The sequence below is a fragment of the Amphiura filiformis genome, chromosome 10, assembly GCF_039555335.1.
Source record: "Amphiura filiformis chromosome 10, Afil_fr2py, whole genome shotgun sequence".
Taxonomy (NCBI): domain Eukaryota; kingdom Metazoa; phylum Echinodermata; class Ophiuroidea; order Amphilepidida; family Amphiuridae; genus Amphiura; species Amphiura filiformis.
In genome coordinates this window covers 42,675,692-42,695,036 of record NC_092637.1, presented here as the reverse complement: position 1 = coordinate 42,695,036, position 19,345 = coordinate 42,675,692, and the positions used below count along the sequence as shown (strand labels likewise).

The window sequence follows — 19,345 nt, the reverse complement described above, 5'->3', positions numbered from 1 at the left end:
TTGTGCTCGACAAAGAACATAGGTGGTTCGAAAGAGGGGTAAAGGAAGCAATATATGTTCGCAGGGAGGAACCAACTTTGAATCGCGGAGCTGTCTCACAGCTACGAACCAACCATCAGGAAAATTCCTCAGCGACTCCAGTGTGACGTCACCCCTACCACCGTGACGTCACAGGTCAATAACACAGAGCCAATTCACATCACTAGGCCTGACCTGATACTGTAGTCAACAAAAACAGTAAGTCCAGTTGCAAAGATTTATAACCTAATCTAACTTTATCCAAGTATTTAAGTTTGAAAAGCCTATGTTTTATACAGATGTGTAAGGATTTAGCTCCTTTTTGGGCTGAAGGATAAAAGGTGGGTGACATATTAGGATATTTAATTTTTCCTGTTCTTCAATACTGCGCCTGAAACAAATTCCCAAGGTGTTTCAGTATAATTTGTTCCTCCACGAACATGTTACAAAGACTCAGCACATCTTTGGGAATATAAGATTCGTTGACATTAACTCTCAGTTGAAACATCCCCATATTAAAATGCTTTCTCCCATGGTTAAACAATTGTTTTTTGAATAAACTATTTATGTATGTACACAATAAAAGTTCTAACTTAACAATTAACAATACATTTTCATCTGGAAGTTCAACATGTTCTCTGCTGTTGTATCATGAACAGTATGGACGGAAAACTTGTCTTATAAAAATACTGTATATATCATCTCAAAATGCAAGTTCACAAAATGTGCTAGTTAACAGTTTTCAAACTGGTTTTAAGCACAAAATTGAAAATTCTACTAACCTTGAATTTTCGATGTGCGACATAACATTGTAGCAAGAAGTACTCCTGCGATGTTGCAATGTAAGTACAGTTTTGTACTATTCCACTATTCAAGGCATGATCTAACAATGAATAATTTGCATGATTGCATCTTACAGTTTCAATTGTTCATGCTCACAATTTCTTTGTGTTGTGATATCACAATTTTTGCCAGATATGCCCTTCTCAATCATAGCAGTCACTGCAAGTGACAGGTAAAAATTGCCTGTGATTATCAAGCCCCAAAGATGATTATGCAACTCTACCAGCATACAGGGTTAGAATTTGGCTTTACCTTGCAAGACCCACATGTTCAACAGTATTTAGGCTCAAAAATCTGTGTGAACATCTTTAGATACATCTAATCTCTTTAGGAGAATTTCTCTGAGAATGGATTCTTGGATTTGTGAGCCTGCTATGAATGGATTTCAACTAATGGATTTCAACTAGAGCACATTACTTTTATCCATTGTGAAATCATGCCTTGATAATCGACACAATGAATTCGATCAGGGGAAAAAAGCACCATGACATACACATAATCACATTGATGGGAGACAAATTCATAATGGAAGTCCTCCTCAAAGATGCATATCTACACTTGAAAGCAGTAAGGTGGCAATTTTCATGCATTTACTTTTTAAAGCTGTAACCTTTTTGTTCAAATTTTGCTGACTTTGAGCCAAATATACAAATATCAATTTTCCATTATGCTTTTAATTTTACTTCAGCTTTAAAGACCACAAAACAAGTATGTAGCGTTAAAATTTGCACTTTTATAGTATGACAATCGATCACGACAGGTTGAGTTGCAAAATAAGGCAGTACCTTGGGCCAAAGAATTACTGCGGGCCTGTTGATATGTACTTGTAATACAAGTCTCACAAAGTGTCACAAATTTGTGGACCAGTTTAACATTAAACTTATAAAATTTGAATTTGGGCCCATAAAAATTGATGAGAGCCTTCAGATGTCAAAACACAAGGGCCTACTTTGGTTTATTTGAACTATAACACAATAACTGTGTTGCATTCTGGTAAATTATAAAATGCATGAAGAAGTTTGCCGAGAACGAAACAGGAGCTCCTCACGACATGCTTATCTTTTGTAACTGAAGTGTTTATATGACTCAGCCCTTTTTAGGGCATTTTCAATGCACTAATTAGTGAGGAGTAGCACTGAATTATTTTCAGTTAAGGCTGCCAAATTTTGATCTCTACTTGTGATGTGAAATCAGTCATACCTGCCATTAATTGTTAGTCATCTACTTATACTCCCCATATCAGACAAATACAGCACAATTTTTTTGAAAATAAAAAAATATTATCCTGTTTTGCCAAATGAAACTTAGCAAAATCCTAATCCCTTAGATGAAAGTAACATTTCAATATTTGGGTCAATTTTTGGAAATAGGGCAATTTTCATATGCTGCGTCTGACAATCAAGCCCAAAAAGACTTGTATCAAGTCTAATTTTAAGTCCAAGTCTTACAATTGTGTGACTGCAATTGAATACATGAATACAAAAGCCACCTAAGTCCATGCGAAGTTATTTTGAGAGAAAAACCCGTATATCATTTTAATTCCTTCAGTTAGATTTACCTGGTCAATATGGTAAGTTTTACGTGCAAATGAGTGGATTAACCTGTATTAGGTATGACGATTAGCATTTCAGGGACTTTGTGGGGTTCATTTTAAATTTTGGACTTAGGTGGTTTTTTGAATCATATACAAAGACAACAATGTTAGAATGAGATTACCACTAGTAAGATAATACAAAATAAAGCACACAGGTATGTATAATGTTGATAAGCATTCTGCCATGTAATATAAACCACACACTTTCCTTTATTAAACCCATTTTTTGTTCAAAAGTCATTCTCTAGCAATGAATGTGTTACAAATGGACTTTTATATACATACTGGATTTCAATCAATGTGTTACAAGACTCAAATCATGGAATTGGGTGATTCTTTCATACATGCTATTTTTCACATGCCCAATAGACACAGAGAATGAATTTGAGTTGTTCTTTCATGCATATGACAGGCCTATGTATAGCAACAATTTCCCATGCTTAACTCAATTTGGCCAAAGTATGGACTTAGGTGGCTTTTGTATTCATATATTCAATTGTGTGACTACAATTGTAAGAAAACATGCCAAATTTCATGTTTTTAGTCCCTTTTCCCCCAAAAAAATTACAATTTGACTTTTATTGACAGTTAGACCTAAGTAAAGGATTAGGATTTAGCTAGGTTTCATTTGGCAAAACAAGATACATTTTTTAATCCAAAAAAAATTAGTGCTGTATTTTTCTGGAATAGGGAGTGTATGTGGTAGTTGTGCATCCTAGAATCGTGGACCGGTATTGTACACATCATTCAGCTAAGTTATAACAGGGTGATGTGCTGGCTACACTTTTATTGCAGTGTATGTAACACAGAACTCCCATTAATTGCAAGTAAATACACATACCAGAAAATTTTCTGATGTTAACAGCTTTAGTACAATCATATCGCCGGGTGCATTAAAAATAACGCAGTGATTTATAGTGCGCTACGCACAGGCACAACGCCTAGACGTTGATCCACAAGCCTCAGCACACTTTACAGGTTGTCGCTGACCACTACGGCCCACATCATTCCACAAACCATTAAACAACAAATCAGGGACTTTGCTGCTTCAAGAGCGCACACCCTAGACATTCCACAAATAACCAATGCAACCAGGATCAGCTCCCCGAGTTTCGTACGGGTTACAACGAGACAAATTAGCAGTGAGTTCCTTGTCCAGGGGAATTTCAAGCTAACTCAATTTTCTTTCCACGTGAGCGTACTCACTGAACATTACACACTGACTGATCTGAACAATACGGTAATCCATAGTGACGGATGCTGAGATTTCACAAAAATTGTGAAATCCACAGTGACGGATAACTTTGGCAATCTATTACACATGAGATGCACAATTTTAACACTTTGAAATAGCAAATTTACAATCCATACTCAAGACAATTCACCTACTCAACATTTTCCAGATGTCCATTTCTTGATCAATTTACGATCGACATACGTCACTATGTAACAGCCCCCCGGTTTTGTCATCCGTCACTATGTAATACACCCAACGAATTATTCTCTTTTTCATAAAGCTTGAATGATGTGTACCTTATTCATTTGAAACCATATAAAAGGATTGTATGCTACATATAATACATTATAAGATATGTGGTAATAACTGTCCCTGGCCATTTATTATACAGGGAACCATCCAAGTTGTGATCCAGAGGTAGCACTAGTGACAATTCATGGTGCGAAGGTGCAATTTTTTACCTTTTCATTTTACATTTCATATCCATGATGTCACCACTACTTCGTTTCCACTTCCTCAGATCCATGCTACCCCTGGACATTAATCCTACCTTGAATCCGTATGTTTCCTTCGGATCCAATCCTTCCTAGCTATTGGTCTCAATGGTTTGCGATAGGAATTGCTTCGCGTATGTAGTCTGCACGACTTAGTTCTTGCTCCAGCTTCCGTACATTATTGGTGGCGACTCCTGGACTTTCGTACGCGATCTTAATAGTTTTGTTTGCGATAGCAGCGTCCTCACATATGGATTTGTATACATAGTCCTGCAAAAATTAGTTCTTACTCCAGTTTACTTGGGGTCTTTAAAAGGGTCGATTCCTGGTCCTTTCTCGGTGGTCTCAATGGTTTTGTTTGCGATAGCAGCTTCATCGCATATGGATTTGTATGCAGTCCTGCGCGCCTTAATTCTTGCTCCAGTTTGAGACGAGGGTCCGATATCACCTGTTTGTAAAGAGAAAGGATAGAAACACTGATTAACACTCTTCTCACGAGTGTCGACTGCAGACGACAAGTTCCAAATGTTTTTGTTAAATATTCACAACTTTCAGAGTTGAACATTGCCATGACCATACTTGTAATCAGCATGAAAAATGCATTAAAATGAGTACAAACAAGCCTAGTATCGGTTCAGTGTTTCTAGAAATACTTCTTGATATTTCGAGAAAATAGCTCAAATTTGGAATCCTATTATGGCCCGTACGTTAAGCATTAAATATACAGGGACAATGGGCTATTCTAATTGAAATCCATACACCCCCTATGGAAGACTGGACCTTAATTTCGCACACAGGGGGGAGTAGATTTTAATAGGAATCACCCATTCAGGAAATCCAATGAAATTCACACTCCTTGTGTAGAAGATTAACGTCCTGTCTTCTGCCTTCAATAGGAGGTGTAAGGATTCCAACTGGAATACAATAGAGGCCGTCAGCTTTTTCCGCAGGATCCGCCATCTTGTGGGTACTGCCGTTCTGCATGTCATGCGTTAGACATTACGCCCCCGATTACGCGGAAGTCACAGCGCGTGACGTACCTCTTCAGTCAAGTGTCAACGCGGTGATCTTAGCAACAAGGCACTCCGTACCTACAAGATGGTGGCTACCTCTATACATAAGTTTGGCAATGACATAGCTGTGTATTTTGCTGATCGCAATACCTAGTCACACACATCCCAATTCCGAAGAGCATAAACACATACGCACAAGTGCGTTTTGTCCGTACCCGCGTACACTTGCACCTTGACTGTGTAAAGACACTTACATCACTACAAAACTTGACATCAAACAGTAGCAGAATTACCCAATTGCGCATCCTTGACTAGTATAATACACACCCCCGGTGATGTCAAAGCGTGAAGGCAGCTGTTTCACCCGGGTATCTGTGCAGCATCTTTAAATGTATGCGAAAGTACACCTGTACTTTGAGGGTAAACACTCACGATTCGATGAAATGTATGGATTTCAACTGGAATAGCATATTTTCTTACCTTATCAGCACTGAATCCCTTGAGTTCAAACAATGGTTTCTGTATATTAATATCCTCTTCAATTCCTATCCCCAACTTAGCGTTAGATGCTTGAGTTGCTTGAAGTATCCTCATAGGGTCTGTTTCTACAATAGGTTGTACCTGTGAAGGAAACAGTGAATAGAGAAGAAGGCTATTATCAACTGAGTCCTTTGTATGACTGTTAACTTCAATTCCTATCCCTAACCTAGCATTGGATGCATGAGTTGCCTGTAGTATCCTCATAGGGTCTGTTTCTACAATTGGTTGTACCTGTGAAGGAAACAGTGAATAGAGAAGAAGGCTATTATCAACTGAGTCCTTTGTATGACTGTTAACTTCAATTCATATCCCTAACCTAGCATTGGATGCATGAGTTGCACGTAGTATCCTCATAGGGTCTGTTTCTACAATAGGTTGTACCTGTGAAAGAACAATGAATAGAGAAGAAGGCTATTATCAGCTGAGTCTTTTGTATAACAACAAAGAGCAATTTGTATCCCCAGCCTAGTGTTAGATGAAGTATCCTCACAGGGTCCATTTTTATAATAGGTTGTACCTGTAAAAACAATGAATATAGGTCATAAGCAAGATCAGACAGGGGTGTGTGTAGTGTGTAGGTAAGCACAAAAGAGCTGGCCAAATTCTTTTTTATATGCCTATTGTGATTGTCTCGAGACAGCAGGAAAGCACAACAACGCAAAGAATAGACTCTGCATTGCCCCCACGATCATGAGGACCATTTAATACACATAAGCTTATTTATAATAATTTCACAATCTCATAGAAATTAATACTATATTGAGATAATAACAGATTTCATATCAATTAAACAAATTATATACATTGAGATGATTAATTGCAGCAAGCATTTGGAATTATTTATCATCTTCATATAAATCAATAAATACACGAATTATTGGAAAAATGTGTACAAGCCAACCATATAGGCTGGACAAACAAAAGTTGACTTCTGAATCACATTTAACCAAATTTCATCTTAAGCAAATCTTAAGCATATCTTAAACAGATACATCTTTGGATCAAACAGAGGATTGGATTGGAAAACAGCATTTTTAACCGCAATTAAATAATTAGAAATCTCCAAAAGAATAAACAATGCCAACACTATCAAACGAACATTTTGTATTCAGCAGATACGGCATCAATGCTTAAACCATTTACTGATATATAATCCACTGGCATTTACAACCAAGTAAATAAAGATACTCCAAATAAGCAACAAAGCATTTATAACCCTGGTATAAAACCGCAGTAGAAAGGGAGGAAAGCATGAAGGCAACCAATAGCCCACTATAAAACGCGGTAGAAAGTGGAGACAATCTACTGACGAGATTCTTCAGGTTTTGAAGAAACTCCACCACCCTCCCTAAAAACGCAGTAGAAAGTGGAGACAATCTACTGACGAGATTCTTCAGGTTTTGAAGAAACTCCACCACCCTCTATAAAAACGCAGTAGAAAGTGGAGACAATCTACTTACGAGATTCTTCAGGTTTTGAAGAAACTCCATACAAAGCTTTCAATAGCCCAATAAACACATTCAATACCATAAAACGCAGTAGAAAGTGGAGACAATCTACTGACGAGATTCTTCAGGTTTTGAAGAAACTCCATACAAAGCAACCAATAGCCCAATAAAACCAACATACCATAAAACGCAGTAGAAAGTGGAGACAATCTACTGACGAGATTCTTCAGGTTTTGAAGAAACTCCATACAAAGCTTTCAATAGCCCAATAAAACCAATCAATACCATAAAACGCAGTAGAAAGTGGAGACAATCTACTGACGAGATTCTTCAGGTTTCAAGAAACTCCACCACCCTCTATAAAAACGCAGTAGAAAGTGGAGACAATCTACTGACGAGATTCTTCAGGTTTTGAAGAAACTCCACCACCCTCTATAAAAACGCAGTAGAAAGTGGAGACAATCTACTTACGAGATTCTTCAGGTTTTGAAGAAACTCCATACAAAGCATTCATTCCCCTTCTATAAAACGCAGTAGAAAGTGGAGACAATCTACTAATGATATTCTTCAAGATTTCAAGAAATTCCATACAAAGCCTCTATTTTTAAGCATAAAGCAGCATAATTGGACATACCATTTTATTGGAGTATCTTTAACCATATTTAGTTACTGAATCACCCTTCCAGCTTTTGGGAGGGTGGGTGGGATTTTTGGTCCATCAAGATCGAAGGAACAATTGCAAGTGCATCACTAGGAGAACTATGGACATAACAAAGGAATTAAAAAATAAGACAGGAGACCTGAATGGCTGCACACCACTAAAGTGACAGCTGACTGGACAGAAAAACTGAGCTTGTTGCTATAACAACATAACAACAACCCCTAAATTAAAACTGAATTGACCAGGAGACCAAAACACTTTAAGTGTACTTGAGAATGCTCAAGTGGGAATAAGAGGATAAGCCTCTACACCTAGATGCACATGACAGCCTAATGTCCCTGCTGCTGAGACAATCTAGTTTTTAAAAGATTTGCAACTTTAAAAAACGGAATTGTCTCGAGACAGCAGGAAAGCACAACAACGCAAAGAATAGACTCTGCATTGCCCCCACGATCATGAGGACCATTTAATACACATAAGCTTATTTATAATAATTTCACAATCTCATAGAAATTAATACTATATTGAGATAATAACAGATTTCATATCAATTAAACAAATTATATACATTGAGATGATTAATTGCAGCAAGCATTTGGAATTATTTATCATCTTCATATAAATCAATAAATACACGAATTATTGGAAAAATGTGTACAAGCCAACCATATAGGCTGGACAAACAAAAGTTGACTTCTGAATCACATTTAACCAAATTTCATCTTAAGCAAATCTTAAGCATATCTTAAACAGATACATCTTTGGATCAAACAGAGGATTGGATTGGAAAACAGCATTTTTAACCGCAATTAAATAATTAGAAATCTCCAAAAGAATAAACAATGCCAACCAAGTTTCTCAATGGAGAAACTTGATTAAACCCCTCCCTCCCCCTCCCTCCCTCAAATCAAATGCACAAAGGTGGAAAAGCAAAAAGCCTCAGGATGCTCCAGATGAGTCCTGAACCAATCCAACCCCTCTGAGGACCAATGAAAGATGTCATATCTAAATGGGGCAGCCACACCACCATCATCTTGATGTCAGCCAGTAATCAGCTGCTGAAAATATTTATTTACACATGTAGTGGTTTTCTTACAAAATCTCTATTGATGATCAGTGAGGAAAATATAATATATACACCAAAGATTTATGTACAGCCTGTACCGAAAACATATGAAAATATTGCATCACCCCATACACCCAACAAATATTATTAAATCAAAAGGGGCAATTTATTTTGTAATTTAAACCACATGTTCTATGAAACAACTAAACAGGGATCTATTATAATGGCATACAGGTGTATAGGTATACTGATAGTTGTATTAAATGCACCAAGCCCAAAATGAATACACTATAAATATGACAAACTTTTTGGAAAGAAGACTGCAATTGTATAAATATTACTTTAATAAGTTGTCAAGCTCGGGCAACTAACCTTAAACCTATAATAATAGTTGTGCACAAGCCATAGCAACCAGATTTTTATTTGTTTGTTTGGTGTTAACATAATGAATAGAAATGTAGTTTTTCTCTCTATATACTCTCTATAATTATATGAAATGTACATAATATGAACATATATAAATTATACAATTAGCATGATTAGATAGCACCATTAATTGTGCTAGATATCGCTTACATACAATATTGCTTGCTGCATTTTCCAAGCATGTTTAGTGTAAGTTATCAAATACATACTTAAGGATGGACAGAATAGTGTACAGTATGAAGTAATTCACATGATAATATTCACATGATGTGCAAATTGACATAAGCATCAAATTTCAGTTTATTTAACTGATTCTAACCTTGAAATGTATTTATCTAGAGATATTTTCATCTTATTTGATCTTGAGAACAAAACCAGAAGTAGCTGTAAATGGCAAATTTTGAAAGAAATGATAACAAATCGCTATTTGACAATTGAGCCACAGAAAGTATTACTGTAGCTCCCATTTCAAAGACCCATTAATGATAACAGATCATGAATAGGGGCCTACTTGATCCAATTTTAAAAGTGACATTTATAAAATAAAGTAATTCACTACCAATGAATGGTAACCCAGAGAATAATTTTATCACTGCTAACTTAAAAGTTCTTGCAGATGAATGAAATAAGTTACCAAAGCTAATAATCTCATAAATAATCTTAAGTGTGTTGCACTGAATATGTTTAATCATCCACAATTATCAATGTTAAAGCTTTTAATAACCCCTTTATAGATGGTAGTACAGCAATAATAAATTGAACTGGTATCTGCTAATAATTTTTTTTTCTTCAAAAAAGATATCTGTTACACAAATTGATCAATTATGCTCCAGAAAAAACAACTACAAGTTTTATAACATATTGAAATGAAATGCTAATGTTAAAATTCTTAATACCCCTTTAAACACGGTAGTACAGCACAATTAAACTAGTAGAAATCGAACAGTTATCTACTAATAATTTTTTCAAGAATTGAAAAAAAAATATTATCTGTACCACAAATTAATCAATCATTGAAGTGTTCTATGAATATTCAATAATCACCTACCCTTTTAAAACTTGGTATCGTTTGTGATCTTTTATTCCCTTTGATTTGATTGATTTGATTTGATTTTATTCCGTATCTCCATATTGCACATACAACAATACAAGGTAAATAGATATAAAATGCATTAAGATAAATAACATAAAATACACATAAAAAACAAAGCAAGGAGATATCACAGGATAGCCCCTTAAGCCCAAAGGCTTATTTCCAAAGGGGTCCTTTATACATAAAAGGGGCAAAATGCATAAATACATTTAAAAAAAATATATGTAATATATATGTTTTCATATTTTTAATTACCTTACACAATGTTGCTTTCTTATCCATATGAACGAAAGCATCAAATAATACAAAGTTTGAATTACTTGAACCGCAATTTAATGCAAATATTTAATTTCCCACCGAATATTAAATATGTTCCACATTCTACCAACTATAAATAATGTAAGGACCGTTATTGTTAGAAATTAAATTTTATATCTATTTTTGTTTTGTTTCGTTTTTGTTGTTTTTTGTTTGTTTTTGTTTGTTTTGTTTTTGTTTTGTTTTTTACAAACTGGATGTCTGGTCTGTTTTTAAGCTACTCTTTTACATCCATTCATAATTTTGATTATAATGACAAGCTTATTATGATGTTTCACATCTTGCATGTCGTGTGTGCTTATACTTGTATTTGCAAGACACCATCATCCTGGAACACTAATCTAGACTTCTATATTGATGACTGTGTTCCTCTTTATTGATAAGTAATGCAAAATTGATAAATAGTAATATCCAATAGGGCCTATATTCAATCTTAAAGCAATTTAAATTACTGTGAAAGAAAGTTGAACCTATTATAATAGACATATTTTTACATCATTGATAAATACCATCATTTATATACTGTCATTATCCAACTTATCCTGTATGCGTAAATGATGCAAAGTAGGGCCTACATATTTCATATTAAGACAATATTAATCACTGTGCAAATAAAAGTTGGACCTATTATAATCATTATGCAACTTGTGCTGTATGCATAAATGATGCAAAGTGTCCCTTGTACTATCGACCTAGTCTCTTATATTTTGCAATTCTTTTCTACACCTTAGGGCATGTAAAAAGTGTGTCCTAGAAAGCGTTAACTTCATTGTCTTTTAGATTATAAATTTTGGTTTTCATGATGAACAACATCCCATAAGACTAAAATGGTTTTATATTTGTACATAGCAAAAGACATCACATTAAGGACATCATATCAGGTTGATAAAGTATTGATGCATAAAAATATACCTTGTTTTTTAAATTTAACCGGTATTTCATTGAAGCCAATAGTTCTGTAAAACTATGCAATATGAAATGTATCTAATTTACATATAATGCACATGTACATGTATAGTCTCTATTTGTATTCCGAGTTAGATTTCAGAATCATGGGAATTGCAAGTCTATAGTTGAGTCATTAGATGAGCATTATTTATGGTTAACAGTATTTTGCTGAAGAATAACGACTGATATCGTAAAACGGGATATTCGCCAAGTTTTATGACAGAAGAAAATCATTAGTAATGGTATCCGATGCCAATTTAAATTGTTCATCTAAAGTGAAATGAACGTCATCAGCTACTGTCATAACAATTTCAACTTCGTCTTGTATTGTTCTTCTTGCTTGTGGAAGAATAAGAAGCTAATTCTAACAAAACTTTATTCCTCTCGATACCTGTTGAGCTGAAGAAACATGCTGATGCATACCACATGTAAATTGACATCTCAATTCTGCTGAATTTACTTTCTGCCAATTTTGTTATTGCAGGATTATCATTCTCCGTTATCTTTTCTTTCTTGAATATTTTTGAGGTGCATATTATTGCTGCCATGGCCGAGAATGTAACTAGTCAGCTTGAGTAACTTATGGGTCTATTCACATATCGCAAGCCACATATGATGCAATCCTCAATGCAATTGATGTGCAATATCAGCGGAAGACACTTCTGAAATATAACCACAAAAAAAAAACAAACAGCAAAGAGAAGAAAACTATATGTGCTTTCCCCCCATTGTTTGATACCTTTGCACCTTGTTATGTTGATATTAATGGTTGGTATGTAAGCCTGATCCAAGATACGCAACTTATAGATTTTATTTACTAATAACTGACTTGCATGCAGATAAGGTATGCAACCATGATACAAATCTTAACTTTTAAGGCTTACATTCGCCTGACAAATAAATATGTATCTCCATCCCATTAATAGAACATGTCCAAATACTCTGTCTGATTTGCACGTTGACCATTTCTTTTCGAGCAACATGTAATCCATTAAATGATACTCAATATGTGAGTTAATATGTCATCTTATCATACTGGTAATGCATGAGCTAATAATGGCAGAAAATTTATAATATAAACAACTGTCATTGCCTAATCTATTATCGTATTCAAATCGTGATAAAAAGTGCAAACAAGCAAATTAAAAGATTTAGCGATAAAGCCACCACCCAAATTTGAGAAAGTTTCTGCCGACTTACATTTAATCGACTAACACTAAGACATATAAAATACTTAATTGATTCGTCTCAGTCTCAAACAAAGCATTTACGGAGAAATGTTTTGACTACTTGCCTCTTTATAAGCAATGTGAAGCCGATGGCTTCAGAACCATGACTCACAAGTATAGCTTCTACCCCCGTACCATCACCCAGTGGAACATACTTCCTGCATCCATCATCCATGAGTCAACATCAAGCAAATTGTTCAACACCAAGGTCTGGAGCATACAGACACACTCAGCTCAGCTGTACACAGGCGAGCCAGTGGATTCAAACCCAGCCTCATCAAACTAAGCCACTCTGCACCAGTCACTGTTTTTATGCGCACCTTTCCCGGCACCTTTGGATTATGCACCCTCAGTTGAGTTGTTTTTAGACATTTTTGATGCCACCAGAGTCTGGACGTCGATACCAATTGGTCCTGTCCAGTATTTCTTTAGATGTTAGATGTAGATGTAGGTGGCCAATTCCACCATGAAAATGACAAAACCAGTTCTGCTCTGTGGATGCTGAATAGCGCTTCTATACACTTAAATATTAATGAAATATGAACATCCACTGATGCAGTAATGTATAGTTATCAAGCATATACTTTATAGATTACTACCACACTAGCTACTAGTAATCTTTTTTTCACTACCAAGAGCACAAAATTTTTGGTCCATCAAGATCGAAGGAACAATTGCAAGTGCATCACTAGGAGAACTATGGACATAACAAAGGAATTAAAAATAAGACAGGAGACCTGAATGGCTGCACACCACTAAAGTGACAGCTGACTGGACAGAAAAACTGAGCTTGTTGCTATAACAACATAACAACAACCCCTAAATTAAAACTGAATTGACCAGGAGACCAAAACACTTTAAGTGTACTTGAGAATGCTCAAGTGGGAATAAGAGGATAAGCCTCTACACCTAGATGCACATGACAGCCTAATGTCCCCTGCTGCTGAGACAATCTAGTTTTTAAAAGATTTGCAACTTTAAAAAACGGAATTGTGCAAGCCTGACCTTGTGTGCAGATACACTAAGATGCACAATGCAATTTCAGCTTTTCCATCTATATCTATATGAAGAAATCTATGTTTTTGCTAACATGAAACCCTAGAATTGATATTGAAACTGAAATGTCATTTTCATAATGACAACATTTAACATAATAAATCTGCTGAAATATAATGTAGACCTATAATACTATACATGTTAACCATGTTAACTCAGTACGACGGCAACTTCGTGACCTCTTTTGTTCGATAGAAAATTTTTACGGGTTGGTGAACACGGGTTACGTAACTAAATGTTGAAAATTTGGCCGGCAAACATGTTTTAGTGAAATAGCTCCAGAAATGGGAGACACGGGTCGCTTTTTTGCTTAAATTGTGTACCATGATCACGGATAAGATACCAAACATTTGTGCAAAGAACAAAAAACGAGTAAAAGTTGAATAATATTGAAAATAAAGAAGCTTGAACATGTCCAAAGTGGCCGGAAAAATGAGAAAAATTGCATGTCACGATCACCAAAATGGTTATATCTACAACTATGAGCAAACGCCGGTCTTATGCTTTTCTGTAATGATAGATATTAACTAACTTGAGCTTGTATTAAATTTTCAGCGAAAATGATTGGTGGAACAATCGAGTCGTAGGTTGGAAAGTTACTCTCAAAACCGTGTCTCAATCGTGCGTGTCCCGTTAGTGACAAGTGTCACTAGCAAAATAGCAGCCGGCCTTGTCATTATATCGAATAATAATCGTCAGAATCGTCCAGTTGACTCCAGTGATATTTCTTTATTCAAGTAAAATACTGCATTGACTTACAAAATATTGAAGTCAATATAAAAAGTAATATCACCTCATTTGACTGAACTTAAAAGCAGTTTTAAAAATATTATTGTTGATCGAGTCCCTGAATGAGAAATAAGATTGCAAAAGATACGAGTATGTTACAGCAGGTTGTGATGGTCTAGTGGTTGACGCCGTGGTTTGAAGTGCGAGAGGTTGAAGGTTCGAATCCTACAGCATTTCTATTTTTTTCTCTCTTGTTCTGTTAGGCCTATGGTGTAGGCCCGTCAGTATTATGATCAATTAAAAATATTTCTATGCAACACGTTTGCAATGTTTTTCTTTATGCGTAGGCCTACATATTAAAAAATAAGATAGCGTCAGCCATAATTTACGAATTTCAAACCTGATATTTTTGGCATAATATTATTTGTAATTTTTACACCGTTCTTACACCATACCCAGACATACACATAATTGGAATCAGCGTTTAGATTGTCTAGAGTAACTTTAATTATCTTCAATAGAACACCACAAGCGGTCAAGATAAAAAAATGCTTTCTTTCACTTTACCTCATTATTTCTGCTTCAAATGATCAGAAACCCTTCCTGAAAGTTGTTTACTAATATCATAAATATTTTCAAAAAAAAAAAAAAAACCCGCTATGGTAGGGTTCGAACTTCCAACCTCACGCACTTCAGGCACGGACTTAGCCACTAGACCATCACAACCTGCTAACTTATTCTAGTACCTTTTGCAATTTTATTTCTAATTCAGTGTCTCGTTCAACAATAATCTTTTATAAACTGTTTGTAAGTTCAGTCAAATGGCTTGAAATTACGTTTTATATTGACTTCGATATTTTGTATGACAGGGCATGCAGTATTTTGTATGAATAAATAAATATCACTGTAGTCAACTGGACGATCCTGACAATTATTAATCGATTATATGGACAAGGCCGGCTGTTAATTTTCCTGCTGACACTGGTCACTTATGGTCACGCATTTATTGCGAGGGAAGCCGTTTTGAAAGCAACTTTCCAACCTACGACTCGATTGTTCCACCAATCATTTTCGCTGAAAATTTAATACAAGCTCAAGTTAGCTAATATCTATCATTACAGAAAAGCATACGACCGGCGTTGGCGCATAGTTGCAGATATAACCATTTTGGTGATCGTGATATGCATTTTTTTCTCATTTTTAGGCTACTTCACGCACAATAAACATTCATTTTCTCCACAATAATTGGACTTTTACACGTTACTGTTTGCCTTATACTCATGTTTCATATCTTATCTATGGGCTCAATATGGAAATGAAGGGAGAAACCACTCGTATATTCCATTTTTTAAATGTTTTCTGAAAAACTGTATTTGCCACCTGATTTACAACATTACGTTACGTAACAGCAAAGGTCACGCCGGTAAAAATTACCGGAAGTGAGCTAAGTTGCTGTCGTACTGAACTATAGAAATCAAAGGGCATTACATGCTTTGTCTATTGGTCCATTGTTAAATATCTCTGAACAAGCATCTTGGAAAATGGACTGATCTGGTAAAAAATGGTCTCAAAAATTATTGGAAAGAGCTATCCACTTTGTTTTTTCAGTACTTACTGTTAATCACATGTTCATTAGTATGTAAAAGTGTTAAGAACAGTAAATAAACTGAAACTGAAACTGTCAATCTTAAGTAGTGGACTGATCATGGAAATCATCTCACTCTGAACTCCTGGTGCATTTTTTGTCATCCTAAAGATGTTTATTTTGAACTTTATCATTTGTTCATTTCATATGACAGCGTTTTGGCCGATTTATTCACACTTTTCACATCAAGGTGTGCGTTTAACAAACTTTCACTCACTTTCATAGGAAACCATTATATAATATTACTCAACAACAAAAACTTCATTCACAAAAAAATAGATCCTTACACAACTTAATCTTTGCCTCAGCGACATTGCTTAGAGTCTAAATTTTCTGTGATACCCTATTTGTTGGGAATTATCTTCAAATTCTCTTAGAAAATTGAAAATAGGTGAGGCTGCATAAGCTCGGTTGTTACGCATTACAGGCCCATATGAGTGCTTCGTTAAGAAATTAAGTGCTAATTAAGCAACTAATTAAGAATTTCGTTTTTTTTTTTTTGGCTGAAATATATACCTTAATATCTTATTAATAAATAGAAACAATTAGATTGATGTTAATAATAGTTTAGACTGAATTCTACCAATCAAAAGATCAGTGGTGGGTACATAATGCAATTGGCAGGTCTAATGTTGCTTATGACCTATAGTGAAGGCGGCTATCAGCCGAGTCCTCTATGACAGTTAGAAGTTAATGACTTTGCATCAGTTGTTTTGAGGGTATTGTGAAATATCTATAAACATTGTGCTTTGGAACCGTGGAATATCCCGAGGGGTGCAGCCCCAAGGGATATTCCGAGGTCCAAAGCACAATGTTTAGATATTTCACAATACCCGAAAAATAACTGATGCAAAGTCATTAACCTCATTCATAACCGTCACTTTTAACTTTTTTTTATTCACTTTACGTCACATTTTCTTCTTTTAATTTGAAAACAGAACACAATTTTAACCTATCTGTGGTTGTCCATGTAAAAATACGGCGGCCAGCGTCCGCGTAAATTGTTCGAACACGTAACACGTCACGTAACGCGGTCATTGTAGAGCGTACTTTTAGCTACGTCACGAGACGCGGTCATTATACTTTTTCAAAGACCTGCATTTGCATCCGCGTATTTAAAAGTTATTATCTGTGATTAGACCGCACTTGCTGCGTATATTAATGAGGTTATGAATAAACTTCAATTCCTATCACAAACATAGAATAACACAATTGACCCTTGACCTAGCCGTCCCTCACACCTTGGCGCACCGAAAGTGGTAATAGCTCTAACAACCACTTAGTTTGCCTAAACTTAGCGCTAAGTTCAGGCAAACTCTAGAGGTGGTTGCTAAAACTATTACCGTTTGTGAAGCGGTACGGTTTGAGGGGTGATTTAAACTTGACTGAAACAGCAAGCTGAAACTTTCAATAAGGTATTCAATTACAAATTTGAAGTTACCCAACCGTCTATTCTATTTGAAACCCAAACTCCCTCTGTAAAAGACTTAAGCTAAATCTTCCACAGGGGGAGTGTGAATGTCAACTGGAGGAGCCCCATGAAACACTGAGCAGTGTAACAAAACTTACCGTTTCCCTGAGTGCTTGAAGTCTTCTTTCCTTCTCCTGTTCTTCCTCCAATTTTCTTTCAATCTCTTCTTGTCTTGCTTGTAATTTCCTTGCAACCACTTCCTTTCTATAGGACACTCTGTAAAAGGAAAAACAATCACAGTACAATCAGTAAGTGCTTGTATACCCGGGTGGATCACTCGCATGTAACGGAGGTACGGGTATGTGTGTGGCGGTCAAGGGGCCCTTCTTTAAGCTCTCCAGCAGTTCCTTAAGACCCACATTTGCATCATGCACCGGGTCATTGAGCCTCAAACTTGTGACAATTGTAGCTCTTAATTTAGCTCAAATTTGGAACAATTTTGAATTTTGAATTTTGCCCCTATTTTGGTTCACTAGACCCACAAAATGTAGCAAATTTCAATTAATCAAGCCCCTATTTTGCCAAATATAAGAATCAGTTCTTAGTTCCCAAAGTTCGGGCTTGTGCATAACGAAGCAAATATTGGTAGCCGTCAGTAGCAATTTCATGTCCTTTAAAGACTTTTTCACACAGCAATTTTAGTAAATTCATATTTTTTATGTTCAGGAATATTTATCCAACATCATTAATTTAAGTCCTATTGCCCATTTAACTAATTTGAATCTTGATCTCATTCCAATGTTTTGCGCAATGGTGACTGGCTAATCGACATTGATTTCCAAGCTAGTTTGGTATTTGGTCTGGCTGCAGCATTCCATGCATCCAGAACGGTTGTTTGATGTGATCATTTATTAGTTTTTCAAACAAAACATCATGTACAATCCCAATTTTAGGCTTAAACAGTTTAAGGTGTTATCGTGCTAATGTTTACAGATGCTTTTGAGTCATTTTCAACTTTAATTTCCCCTTATTTACAACATTAGTCACTTTCACAGCATTTTTTCAAGCTATTTCTGATATAAAATGTATCTATTTATGACAAGATTGGTGGCGCTATTTAGATACTGGAAATTACTCTTTCAGGCTTTTAATACAAACAATTCCTTTTATTTTTTGATGAAATATGTTTATAAAATTTCTTTGTTCCTTATTTCACCTATTTCACCTGTGTAAATGGCAGTATTGATTACCTAACCCTGGGAAATTAAGAAATATGATTTATGATAAATAGCGCCACCTATAGTTTGCATTTACTTAATAATGAAGCCAATTCTATAATATACATCAAACAACCGTGCCAGATCATCCAACAGGTGCTGAACATAAGGCAAGAACAATGTGCCCTGACATCTGGGCTTTCTCTTCCCATGTGGTGGAACAAAGAGGGCACAATTCACAGGTTCACTGTCCGGCAGTGCATGGCCCAGGAATTTGAGTTGACGTGCCCAAATTCGGATGACCAGAGGGGGTAGTGCTGGTCAGATGGTTTCATTTGGTATCACACAACCAATTTAAA

General features: G+C 35.7%; 1 protein-coding gene across 1 annotated transcript in view; it reads right to left on the bottom strand.

Annotated features, from left to right (window-relative positions):
• Positions 1-4,217: 4,217 nt before the first annotated feature.
• LOC140162889 (coiled-coil domain-containing protein 148-like) overlaps positions 4,218-19,345 on the bottom strand; it is a 38,221-nt gene continuing 23,093 nt past the window's right edge. The window contains exons 10-12 of the mRNA XM_072186193.1: positions 17,928-18,045; positions 5,680-5,820; positions 4,218-4,634 (exon numbers count right to left, since the gene is read on the bottom strand). Coding sequence (XP_072042294.1) covers positions 4,473-4,634; positions 5,680-5,820; positions 17,928-18,045 — 421 coding nt within the window. The 3' untranslated portion in view covers positions 4,218-4,472. The remainder of the gene's footprint in view (positions 4,635-5,679; positions 5,821-17,927; positions 18,046-19,345) is intronic.